We start from the raw sequence: 13,111 nt of genomic DNA, 5'->3' as shown, positions 1-13,111 counted from the left end.
GATCTCCTGACCTCGTGATCCGCCCGTCTCGGCCTCCCAAAGTGCTGGGATTACAGGCTTGAGCCACCGCGCCCGGCCAAGTTTTGTTTTTCTTTCTAAAAACCACCTTGTTCTTTAACCTCTAGTTTTTAGAGATGTTTTAGAACCTTCCAAAGACTTCATCTTGATTAATTCTGTCTGACGAACTCAGACATTCTTAAAATCCTATCTGTGCATTTTTAGACTTGGCAAGTAATTAAAAAAGAAAAGCGTTATAAGTAGCATTAAATATATATTTGAGACAAACACGTGATTAGTAGTGTACATTCAGCTAACTTTGTATAGAGTTACATGTTATCAATTTCACAGTGAAATGGTAACTGTTTTCATGGACCTTGCTCTCACATGCCTTAGTTTTCTTTACATACACTACCCAAATGTATTATAATGTTAAATGCAGAAACCAAAATTGTGGCTAGTTTAAAAATACAGAAGTATTACCTTGGGAGTAAGTATGAGAATGAGTTGGGCACTGGCACCTAGATAAAATAAAAACGACAGCACAAAACAAACAAACAAACAAACAAAAAAACCAAAGGTGAAAATAAAGACCAAAAATGAAAAGCCTTAAACTAACTCAGATTGCAGTCTAGTGCTAAGATGCTATCAAACTGGTAGTTCTTGGCAGACACCGTACAACAGAAAAAATACATAGAGACCCGGAAATAACGATGGACAAAAAGTTGACTCAGCGTCTTCCCAGCGCTGTAGCATTATTCTTTCATGGATTCATTTACTCAAGCAATTCCTATCAAATGCCTGCGGGCAGCTGAGATAAACGCTCTGGGGGTACATGCAAGTTTAAGATGGGCGTCCCTGGTCTCCATGAGGCCTCAGCTCTTGCTGGGTTAGGAGCTGGGTTAGGGTCCCTGGTCTCCAAATCGACCCAAGGTTAACTCTACCCGTGCGACTCTTCTTACTTACTACCCTATGCTGGGAACTTGTCTTGTATATTTCCCAGCGTCTTCAAGGTGGCTAATTTTTCTTCAAGCAGGCTCTAGACCCGAGCCTCCAGGAAACCTTCCTGGACCCAAAGACCTCCCTGGTCCACACCTTTCTCTACCCAGTTGCAGCCCCGGGCTCCGAGCGCTCCTCCATTCCCGCCGCGCGGCTCCCCAGCGCCCCCAGCAGCGCGCACACCCGGCGCATCCCGCGCTCCAAGGCCGCCACCGCATCTCACTTCTCTCAGTCGGTTTCTCTATCGATTTCCCACGTCCTCCTCTTTGGAAACCCTCCCTCCCCTGGCTCTGGTCTCCCTTCCTGTCCTGGTTGTCTCCTATTTCTTGGACAGTCCCAGTCCCTGCTCTGGCTTCTCTTTCTCCTGCTCCCTCTCTGATCGAGGCTAGGAAGACGGTTTTATGTTTCGTTGGGTTGCGCAAAGAACCTTGTCCAGTGGTTGGGTCTCGGTAGATACTTGAGTGCATCACTTCCTCCTCCCCGCCAAAAATTCAAATCTGGAATTAAAACACCCGAGGGGGAAGGTTGGGGAGAAGGAAAAGGGTTGATCTCAGTGGCCGTCCAGATCTCAAAAATTCGAACTGTGAAGTCAAAGCAGACCAGGGGGCGAGTGAGAGCTGGCGCGAGTCGCGGCCGCCATCTAGTGGTCCCCGTCGCGAGCCGGGGAAGAGGACGCGGGCCAGGCCAGGCGTGTCCCTTCACGGTGGGCTTTGGTTGGAGGACTTTCCCTGCTTACACCCTCCAAGGACAAGAAAAGTGAGGTAGAGGGAAGGAAAAAAAAAATCCAAACTCAAAGCTTTCCAAAGTGAACGCTCCTGGGAGCACTTGCTTCCTCCCCACCCCCCACCCCCCCCTTTTTTCTTCCCCAAGCTCTGAGGCTATCTCAATTCATTATTTCTACTTCTTACTCGCGGTTTGTATCCTGTCCCCTCTTGCTTTCTTGGGACCTCTACCTGTCCTGTATTTCCTAGTTCTCCCCCTCACTCAATCTTTTTCAGCCTATTGAAGAGTTTTGCGCCTGAAACTTTTCCACCTCCTACCCTCTGTGGCGGGCTCACTCTCCCTCTCTCTCCTCCCGACCTACATTTGCTGGCTTCGCTTCTGGGTCTCGGACACATTCCTTGGCCCCTGAAATCAGGCTGCTGTGTCTGCAAGTCCAGCTGTCCGGCTGTGTCCTCATTTCTCAGACCTGGTAGCATCTCACTCTAGTAGCATAAAATGCATGGTCACACCTTTTTGGGCAGGTGGAACTTTTTCCTGGCTTCCAGTAGCCCTACTTGCCTAGGCTTCCTCTAATTGTTCTTTTACTGGCTCCTTTTTCACTCTGCCTATTCCTTAAATGTTAGGTTCTGTCCTGGGCTGCCTTCAGCCATTCTGACCCTTCCTCCTCCCTCACCCTTTAGAGCTCATTATGCACCAAGGCCTCAAACATGTCTCTACCCAACTCCACCCACTTTTCCTGGGACCCTGCCACTCTCTGGTTCCAGTATCACCTCTCATGTGGATGACTACCAAATTCCCAACTGGCTTCTCATGGCTCCACCTCTGCCACCTCTATTCCTCACACTGTAGTCGGGGCGTATTTCCAATGAATATCACTCCCTTGTTTAAAGCTGCTTCAATGGCTCCCCATGGCTCTCATATAAAGTTCAGGCCTGCCCCTGCCTGACTGGCCCGTCAACTCACTCCATCTCTGGGTTTGGGTTCCCGGAAAAATTAACTTCTTTCTTTTCCTTGCATGAGCCACAGTCTCTCTCTCTCCTCCAGAACTTCGTCCTTATTATTTTCTCTGCCTGCAACATACGTTCCTTCCCTTTTTCTGGATAACTTTTGTTCTTTCCTGTCAGTTCCCCTGGGCAGCTTTCCCTGAGGCCCGAGGCTGCAGAGAGACACCCTTTCTGGAGCCTCCCTTTGCGTTAAAATGTACCACACTGGTGCTGTTTTCCTGCTTCTATCTGCCTGTGGATTGTGAGTTCAGTGATGCCCAGGCAGGATCTACTGTTTCTCACAACTTTATCCCCTGTGGCTAGCACCAAGTAAGTGCCAGGCACAAAGTAAATCTTTTGTACTGATTAAATGAGGGAGTAAATGAATAAATAAGTAAATGTAGACATTTTCATTCTCATGACCCTCTCCTCTCTTTTCCTGGCATGCCAAGACAGAGGGCCTGAACTGGAGTGGGGGAACCGGGCTGTGGGTTCCTGCCTTCTTAGGATGGCCTGAAGGCACTAATGAGCTTCTCTGGACTCCTTCAGAGAAGCAGAGTGAGGCTTGGGGAGAGCAAGGACCTGGACCTCATCTACCTACCCTCCTGGCTCTGACCCCATTATTCTGGCTTCCCTCTTGATATCGCTGATTACCTCTTAGCCACACTCTCAGCAAAAGCCAATCTGTCTCCCATTCCCTAAATTGCATCCCTTCTCATCTACTCAAGGACTGCCAGCAGCTCTCCCTTCTCTCCTCTAAATCATCAAAATCCCCCTTCCTGTTAGACATTATCCATCAGTAACCAGCATTTTTTTTAGCTTATTCATAAGCATATTTCCTCCATCTTATATAACAAAACCAGAAACCTCTTGTTCCTCGTTCCTCTCCCACTCCCACTTTTACCTCTCTCCTTCCCTTCAGCGGGCTATACTCATTCTTCTGATTTATCTTCTCCCATTCCCTCTGGAACCTCCTGCCTTCACCTTTTATCCCGACTCAACTGACCAACTTCCCAGCTCACTAATGCCCTCTACCCAGCTAACCACCCTGCTCAGTTCAGTTCTGTCCTCACGGTACTCGACGTGTCAGCGGCATTCTCCTGATTACGCCTTCCTTCCTGGAAACATGTTCTTCCCTGGCTTCCAGGGCACCACTCAGTTTTCTTCTCACCACACTGGCTGCTCTTGGCTTCATTTCTTTTCATGATTTTTGACTCCAAACGCTGGAGGGCTCAGGGATCAGTCCTGGAACATTTTCTTTTCTTTCCACACTCAGTCTCTTAGTGACCTCTCCTGGTCTCATGGTCTCAAATACCTTTGATGTTGATGACTTCCAAATTTATCTTTCTGGCTTGGGCATCTCTCCTGAACTCCAGGTTCACCTGCCCACTTGGCATCTGTGCTTGGAAGTCTATGAAGCATCAACATTTTCCCTATGGAAGACTGAGCTCCTGGTGTTCTCTCAAGCCTGCTTTTCCCACAGCCTTCCCCATCCCCATCGAATGGCAATTTCATCCTTCCAGTTGTTCATGCCAGAAAATCTTGGGGTCACCCTTGGCCCACACTCCCATCTCCCCACTATTCACTCTGCTCCATACCCAGGTATGCTTCACCTCTGCGTACCTTCCCTGAAAGCCACAGGGTTTGCTTTCTCCATCCACTGGTCTTTCTGCAACCATTACCTTCTCAGTGAGTGTGGTCAGCTGAGTAGTCGCTCCTGAAGATAAGGTTCTAATCCTGGAATCTGTGAATGTTACCCTATATGGTAAGAGGAACTTTGCAGATATGATTAAGAATCCTGGCTGGGCGAAGTGGTTCACACCTGTAATCCCAGCACTTTGGGAGGCCGAGGAGGGCGGATCACCTGAGGTCAGGAGTTCAAGACCAGCCTGGCTAACATGGCAAAACCCCGTATGTACTAAAAGTACAAAAATTAGCTGGGTGTGGTAGTGTGTGCCTGTAGTCCCAGCTACTCAGCAGGCTGAGGCAGGAGAATCGCTCAGACCCAGGAGGTGGAGGTTGCAGTGTGCCAAGATCACACTACTGTACTCCAGCCTGGGCAACAGAGCAAGACTCCATCTCAAAAAAAAAAAAAAAAAAAAAGAATCTTGCCAGGTGTTGTGGTGCATACCTGTAAACCTAGCACTTTGGGAGGCTGAGGTGGGAGGACTACTCGAGGCCAGGAGTTCAAGAACAGCCTGGGAAACATAGTGAGACTCCATCTCTACAAAAAATAAAAGTAGCTGAGCATGATGGTGTGCACTGTAGTCCCAGCTACTTGGAAGGCTAAGGTGGGAAGATCTTTGAGGAGGCCAGAAATTCAAGACTGCAGTGAGCCGTGATCACATCACTGCACTCCATCCTAAGTGACATCAAGACTGTGTCTCAAAAAAAAAAAAAAAAAAAAAAATGTCTTGAGATGGGGAGATTATCCTGGATGATCTGTGTGGGCCCTAAATGCAATCACTCATATCCTTATAAAAGGGAGGCAAAGGGAGATTTGACCCGAAAGACAGAAATGTAAGCACTGAAGCAAGATGGGTGCCAGCTGTGAAGATGGACGAAGGGCCCACAAGCTAAGGAATGGAAGGTACAGATCCAGAAGCTGGAAAAAAGCAAGTAAGTGGATTCTGCGGCACCTCTGAGCCTTACTCAAGAGGGAGTGTGGCTCTGCTCACACCTTGGCTTCAGCCTAGTAAAACTAATTTTGGACTTCCCACCTCTGAAACTGTTAAGAAGATAAATATGTGTTAAACCACCAGGTTCATGATAATTTGTTACAACAGCTGTAGGAAACTAACACAGTGAGGGCTGCTCTGAACACCTCAAACATTGCATCCCTTCCTTCAATGTTCCAGTCCACTTTATGTTCTCTTTAATAACTGTCAACAGCTAATGTACTCTCAATTTTACTAACTAGTTTGTCATCTGTCCCCTGTGCCCCATGCATGGCATGGTTAGGTTGTTTTGTTCCCTGCTGTACCCCAGAGAGAACACAGCCAAAGCAGGGCTGCACTGCACATCTTTTTTTTTTGAGACGGAGTCTTGCTTTGTAGCCCAGGCTGGAATGAAGCAGCCTGATCTCTGCTCACTGCAAACTATGCCTCCCAGGTTCAAGTGATTCTCCTGCCTCAGCCTCCTGAGTAGCTGGGACCACGGGCACCCGCCACCCTGCCTAGCTAAGGGCTGCACATCTGGAGAGAGAATATGACTCTTGCCCTCCAGGGCATTCCCACAACCTCTCTGGCCAGGCCACACCTTGCCTCTGTCTTCTTCAGTGCTGGTTCTTTCCCCTCCATTCAGTTGTCAGTGCAGCTGCTCTACGGAATGCATTGGGCAGAAGCCCAGAGTGCATGCTCTGTCCTATAGAGGTGGCCACACATCACCCCACGCCCTAGACCACTTTTCCCTGATGAAACATGGGCCCAATGATGTCACTTTCCAATTTTCCAGGATTTTCATCGGAAATCTCCCACTTTTAGAATGTTTACCCTATTAGAAAAATAAGCACGTGCAGAAGAAAGCACCATCTTGCTACTCCTGCTGTGGCAGTGCTGCTCCCCAGGAATTCACCTTCAGTTGTTTCCTTCTAGGTTAGAGTTTTGCTAAGGCTTCAACTGTCCTCTGTACACATGGATGGGTTGTTCCCAACTCACTCTTGAGCCCCAGAACAATGCTTTCAATCACCTACTGAGGGTCTCCATCTGAATGTACCAGAAGCATGCTCAACTCAAAATGCCCTAGACTGAAGTTGCCATCTTCCTCCTAATACTAACCCTCCTACAGTCCCTGCCTTGGTAAATGAGCCCACTGTTTACTTGGTGCCCAAGCCAGAAATCTCAACTCTTAACTATTCAGATACAAAATCCTGTGGATTCTAACCAACCTCTCAACATTTCTATCTACCCAAGGAACTGCCTCTCCGTGCATGAAGCCATTATCTTTAGACTGGAGCAGGACAATGACCTCTAGTCCTTCCTCTTCACATTTCCACCAGAACGCGCTAACATAGTTCTGATTATGCCACACTCCCTTCTCATGCAACCGTTTCGAAAACATTCTGTGTGTGACACTGATTCCATGGGATACGAATGGTGTTGTGTGACAAAGAATTCTATGACACAGGTTTAGAACCAAAAATTTCAACACAGCTTTAGTTTTTTTTTTTGTAGCTTCTTAGAGCCCTGCATGTCTAATGTATATTTTGATTCTCCAAGAGGGCAATACAGCAGTAGGGAGCTTCCCAAACGTATTTGGCCATGGAATTCTTTTGTTATGGGACATTTTAAGGTATCAGTGTTTCATGGTGAGAAATACTGTTCAATGGCTTTCCATTATCTACAGGACACAATTCAAATTCCTTAGTACAGGCCTGAGAACAAGGACTGGGAAGCCAGAGTATCTGGGTTCAAATTATGACTGTGCCATTTGCTTAGCTGTGTGACGCTGGACAAATTCTTCCCCATGTCTTTATTTCCGTATCTATGAGGATGACAATACCATATGTCACAGGGTCAGTGAAAGGATTAGAGTTACTATTATACTGATAGTCCATTCAAAGTGTGTAGGACACTGCCTGGCTCATGGTATTAGCTATATTCTTATTCATGGTCTTTTATCAGCTGTCTTTTCCTATGAAGGTAGGCCTACTTGACTTTTGTGTCCTGGGACTGCATCTCCATCGCTGGTGTTGCTCTTCTCTCTGCTTGACATTCCTCTCCAGTCCCTCGCCTTTCCTCCTACTGATCTCCACCTGTGAGCTCAAAATTTTCCATGTTTCCCAGACAGACTTATGCACTTGCATGGTCAGCAAGTATTTGTCAGGTGACCAGGATGTACCTCGCATTTCTGCAGGGAGTCAGGCCTGTCATAACATTGAAACCCTGACTCCCTGTATGTGCCAAGACTTCTCACATCTGTCCTTCCCTTCTACACCCAGTCTGCTGTGGCCGGTTTTAGCCTCGTCCCCTCATCCCATTCCCCACTAGACCTCAAACTGCTCCAGAGCCTTTCATCTTTGTATCCCCAGAACCTAGAATAGTTTTTGGCACGTAATATATGCCCAATAAATATGTATCAACTGCATACATGAATTTGTCTTGGCCACCATGCCAAGCTCTCCACTGCCTGCTACGATGTGGGACCAGGTCTTCTCTGGGCCTCAGTTTCCTTAACGGTAGACAGAGTAAAGGCTGCATCGCGCATTCTGTGACCTGGCTGTTCCGCCTGGCGCGCGGTGGAAGTTCAGGGCGGTATCCCTTTCCCCGAATTCTTGAAAGCAAGCGGAGAAGACTACGCAGGATCCGAGCGGGTCACACCCAAGGGGCTGCGTGGGCACAGTGGCATCCTGCGGTCCCCTGCCCGCCCGCCGGCCCCGCACTCACGCTGCGCGTTGCAGTTGCCTCAGCAAGTGCGCAACCCGGTCCCGGGCGGCTGCGGCCATGGCGCTGGGAGTCCTCTACCCTCCCTGGGTCCTACACCGCCCCCTTCGCCGGCCAATCACGGAGGCCGCGCCTGCCCACCCGCTCTGCCGGGTCACCTGTCTAAGCCCCAGCCCAGTCGGGCTCAGGGCCATTTTCCCACGGAGTAAGAACCAGACCCCAGCTGCTCCAGCGACACTCACACCATCCATCCTTGACATTGCCCTAGAAGGTAACTGCTCCACAGGGCCTCGGGTCCGGCGTTAAATCTCTTTACTTATCCTCTATTTTTCACATGTGGAGGACTTGGGGAAAGGGAGAGGACCAGGGACATTCTTTTTCCCTGTTTAAAGGATTTGTGAATCCTTTAAAATATGACTTTCCCTTCTGGGAGTATTGTAAGTGATTAAGACCCTGCCTTTAAACTGTTTTAACAGTAAACAAGAACCTAGCAGAGCCCGAGGGTCTTTGCTAAATACTGTGTGAATGGCTTTGCTTTTCACGAAAGCAAAATGGTTTCATCAATAGTTAAAACTTGCCATGATTAGGCTATGCTCCGGGAGGGCTTGGCAGTGCCATATCTTCCATGCCCCAGTGGAAAAGCTGATTAACGACAAAGCTCAACTTTATCAGAAAGTATCCAAAGGCAGTAACAACTAAACATGTGCATTTTTAGTAATCTGTTACTATGAAATCTGAATCCTTTACAGGAGATATTAAGTTTTATAGAAATGAATTTGAGATCAAACTGGAAGAGACTGACGGACAGGAAGAAGACCAAGGACAACTACATAAGCATTTCACCTCCTAACCAAACCAGCTCAGGCGAACTTGACAACTGAATCAAAAGATAATAATGTTCTATGAGAACACATGTACACAGGGAGAGGAACAACACACATTGGGGCCTGGGGCAGGGGACAGAAGGGGGCAGAGAGGCTTAATACTTAGGTGATGGATTGATGGTGCAGCAAGCCACCATGGCACACGTTTACCTATGTAACAAACGTGCACATTCTGCACATGTACCCCGGAACTGAAAAACAAACAAAAAAACGATAATAATATCTTAATTAAGAATCTTATGGGTCTGTTTCTTTCTTCCCCAAACAAAACTATACCTTACGTCAAGCTTAAAAACAAACACACACACATAAACACACACACACAACTGGGGATACAAATGTAGAGAGATTTAAGTGTTTTCTGGATTAATGAGGATTGTTACCATTAGTCAATGAAGCCCAAATTGATCATTTACAGGAAATCCATGTGTTCAGTGTTGAAAAGCATAAAATCTTTTTCAAAAAACAGCCATTGGTTTTACTACTTTGAATATTATATTTGATACCAAAAGAAGTATAAGTTTGAAAGTGGTCTCACTGCAACTATTATAATTTAACTGCTCTTTTTTTTTTTTTTTTTTTGAGGACCCTCTGTTGCCCAGGCTGGAGTGGAGTGCAGTGGCATGATCTGGGCTCACTGCAACCTCTGCCTCCCAGGTTCAAACGATCCTCCCGCCTCAGCCTCCCAAGTAGCTGAGACTACAGGTACCAGCCACCATGTCCGGCTAATTTTTTTATTTTTAGTAGAGATGGGGTTTCACTGTGTTGGCCAGGCTGGTGTCAAACTCCTGACCTCAGGTGATCCGCCCACCTCTGCCTCCCAAAGTGCTGGGACCCTATAGGAGTGAGCCACTGCGCCCGGCCTGCTTTGTGTTTTTTAGAAAGTAAACAAAAATAATCTGTACCAGGTATCCAGGTAACTGGCTTCATGTACAATTTCTACCCAATAGTCAGAAAGTTAAAAGCCACACTAGATAAGACATCTTTATTACTTAACCTTTAAAACAGTCACTTGCCTATCCAATTCTGAAACTGTTTTCTTTCCCTTCCCCGCAACCCCCCCGCTCTGATACACAAGCTTGTTGTAAAAATAATGCAGAAACATATACGTCAATCTAAGTCTGAAATATGGCCACTACCTCACCCTATATCCAAAGTTAAAAATAAAAAAGGCTGTTTAAGAATAGAACTCATTCCTGGTTTACCAAATTATTTCCCTAATTCTTAAATCCTCAAATAAGTTCTTAATCTGCAGCCAAAGTCTCGGTTGTGGGAAAAACATTAATTTCTGCAGTCCAACACTTACATACTCTCTTGAGGGAAGGGCAATCCTGTCCCTTTAAACTCAATGAAGGGAGCGGCCAGGTCCTTCTGAGTCCCCGTACAAGTACCTAGAACTTAACACTTAGTATTTATAGTCCTTGGTTTTCAGACGGGTCTGACGGTGAGAAACTATTACTTCCTCCTCTTTCCTCCTGGGCGCTGTCCTCCTTTTCTCTTGTTACCCAAGCCAGGCGGCCCGGAATTCATCTTGCCTCCCAAGCCCCCTCTCCTCTTCCCTCCCTGGCTGGGCGGCCCCCCTTTCCTCTTGATCCCAGGTCCCTGCCGGCCTCCCTTTCTCTTGCCCTTCTGGCTCATTTTCCTCCTCTTGGCGGCCTCCTCCTGGTCCTCCTCCCTCATCTGCTTATTGGTGGCCCTCGTCACATCCAGCTGAGGCTTCTTGCTGTTCATGACACGAAGCAGCTCCAACTGGTTCTTTTTCTCGGCTGCAAAGTCCCCGAAAAGGGGTTGAAACTTCCTCTTCTTGCCAGAGCCCCGGGGCGCCTTCTCCTTGGGGAGGCGCTCCTGGAAGCGCCCCACAGAGGCGGTGGAGACCTTGGCCACCTGCATGGCGCGGCCCAGTTCCTCCTTACTCTGGTGTCCGGTAGGGTGCAAGCCGGCCGCGCTCGGCAGCTGCATCTTGTGCGCGCGGGCCAGGTTACGCAGCCGGTTCAGCTCGTTCTTGGCCACTCGTTCCTTCTTGGCCTGAATACGCTTGGCGAACTGGTCCTCCAAGGGGTCGGCATTGCCGGGCACCTCAATCAGCCATTCCTTGGTGTCGTCTCGGGCGCGCTGGTAGCCCCAGCGCCGCCGCCACTGGCTGCTCACCTCGTCCCACACCAGGTTGGTCTTCTTCTTGGGACGGATGCCCTTGAGGCGCGCGAACTGCTGCCAGCGTGTAAGTGGCCGCGGCCGGGGCAGAGGCTTCTCTCGCGGCAGGCGTGTGGTGGGCTCCGGCAGCCGCGCCACTATCGTCTCTTCCACGCGCTCCGTGGGCAGCTGCCACAGCTGGTTGATGAGCAATTGCGTATTGTCCCGCGCCAGGGCCCGCAGCTCGGCCTCCGGCGTGGGTCCGGCGCATCGCAGTCCGGTCGGGGGGTTCCGGTCCGAAGCCAGCAGGTTGCCCAGGTCAAACTCCAGCTCCAGCTCCTTGTGCACCGTGATGCGTTGCAACTTCTCTGCCTCGTCCTGCTCTGCCTTTGCCAGCAGCTCCTCCACGCTCTGGCCCTCCATGGCTCCGGCTCGGCTCACTCGCTTTGGGGCTGCAGCTGAAGTTACTTTTCCTACAGCGGCGGCCCAAACTCCGGCAACATAACCACGTGCAGACGCCGGGATGCCCAATCCGGAAAAGAAAGGTTCGCTTCCGGAGCGCCCGGAACCGGCTCGCCATCCGGGCAACCAGAGAAAAGGCCGGCAGAGGGCGGTATGGAGAGATGATGGGATTAGAAGCGGGACCTTTAGGCTGACGTCTGATAGAGGCGGAGCTGGCGCCAGCAGCCGGCACTACTAGTTCCAGAGCAGGATTGGGACTACGATTCCCAGGATGCAGCGGGGCGCGGGGGCGGTCCAGGGGGCGGTCCTGGGACAATCTCGCTGACGGTCTAGAGAGGGCGGTCCTGGGGGGCGGTCTAAGGGGCGGTCCTGGGGGGGGCAGTTCAGGGTGTGGTGGTAGGAGGGTGGTCCAGGGACAGTCTTGGGGCACAATCCGGAGGGGCGGTCCAGGACCAGGGCGAGTACAAATTCCTGGCGGTCCTGGGGGGCGGTCTAAGGGGCGGTCCTGGGGGGGGCAGTTCAGGGTGTGGTGGTAGGATGGTGGTCCAGGGACAGTCTTGGGGCACAATCCGGAGGGGCGGTCCAGGACCAGGGCGAGTACAAATTCCTGGGACTGCCTGTGGTGTGGGTTTCCAATCAAGTGCATGTTACAATTTCTGTGTAAATCCGTTGTGAAGATATTTAGACAATCACCCTTCTTAGGGCCAAATTGTTTCACCGGAGTCATAATTTGCTTTCAGGGTTCCTAGTTGTGGCACGAGAAAGATAACATCCCACAGATACACACAGAGCTAATTGTAGAAGATTCGTTTTGTTTTGGGAGTCAGTGGCTCTGGCAATGAAGCTGTCCCGAGTGGGCGCAGGTGTGCACCGACCCTAGCGAGCTAGCTGACTTAGAGCTCCGGGGTTCTGCAGTTACAGAACCTACTCTAGTTCAATCAGTCTAGTACAATGCTGAAACTACGCCATGCTCTGCAGTTACACTCTCCGCCAGGCTCTGCAGTTACACTGCCTAGGTTCCAATCCTGACTGTGCCACTGCTGGTCCTTCAGCAATTTTACTTGCTGAGGCCATTTTAAGGCCTGTGAGATAAGGATAAAAATACTTCCTAGGGTGGTTATAAGATAAATGAGTTAATATCTTCCAAGGGAGGATTAAACGAGGGCCTGGAGCATATGAGTACTCGATACAAGTTAGCTAAATACCGATTATTATTTCGTTTTCATAGGCTCTGGGAGCTAAGCTGAAGAGGCAGTGCTACATGGTGTTCTGCAGTGGTTCTTGAGTCAAATGGCCTACAGTCAGGTATCAGGTCACAATTACTTGGAGAGGATGTTTGACCTAAAGCCTTATTTATAAATTGACAAACATGAAACATTAGTTCCTGCTACATAGTAAGAACTCAATATGTGTTAGCTATTAGTATGAACTATGTTATTAATTATTGTATTAACTATATTATTTTCACAGATGAAACAAGGAGGGCTCAGAGAGGCGAAATGACTTATCTAAAGTTATGTAGCTAGGAAGTATAAGAACAAGAGATATGTTA

The 13,111-nt window shown here is 49.0% G+C and overlaps 2 protein-coding genes across 4 annotated transcripts in view; both read right to left on the bottom strand.

Moving 5' to 3' along the window:
- The window catches only part of ADHFE1 (alcohol dehydrogenase, iron containing, 1), a 37,891-nt gene extending 29,708 nt beyond the window's left edge, over positions 1-8,183 (bottom strand). The window contains exons 1-2 of the mRNA XM_011940888.1: positions 8,087-8,183; positions 481-518 (exon numbers count right to left, since the gene is read on the bottom strand). Of these exons, the coding sequence (XP_011796278.1) occupies positions 481-518; positions 8,087-8,145 (97 nt within the window). The 5' untranslated portion in view covers positions 8,146-8,183. The remainder of the gene's footprint in view (positions 1-480; positions 519-8,086) is intronic.
- The window catches only part of RRS1 (RRS1 ribosome biogenesis regulator homolog (S. cerevisiae)), a 16,635-nt gene extending 4,999 nt beyond the window's left edge, over positions 1-11,636 (bottom strand). For 2 of the 3 annotated variants that reach the window (XR_001001627.1, XR_001001628.1), the window contains exon 1: positions 10,274-11,636. Coding sequence is in view for 1 of the 3 variants with exons in the window: in XM_011940889.1 (XP_011796279.1) it covers positions 10,423-11,520 (1,098 nt within the window). In the remaining 2 variants the exon portion in view is untranslated. Of the gene's footprint in view, positions 1-9,925 lie in introns of those variants that run through there. The other variant, XM_011940889.1, reaches the window with a different exon arrangement.
- Positions 11,637-13,111: the final 1,475 nt, after the last annotated feature.

This window comes from Colobus angolensis, unplaced genomic scaffold (genome assembly GCF_000951035.1).
Source record: "Colobus angolensis palliatus isolate OR3802 unplaced genomic scaffold, Cang.pa_1.0 Scaffold194, whole genome shotgun sequence".
NCBI classification, from domain to species: domain Eukaryota; kingdom Metazoa; phylum Chordata; class Mammalia; order Primates; family Cercopithecidae; genus Colobus; species Colobus angolensis.
The sequence above is the reverse complement of the archived record's forward strand: the minus strand, read 5'-3'. Positions and strand labels throughout refer to the sequence as shown.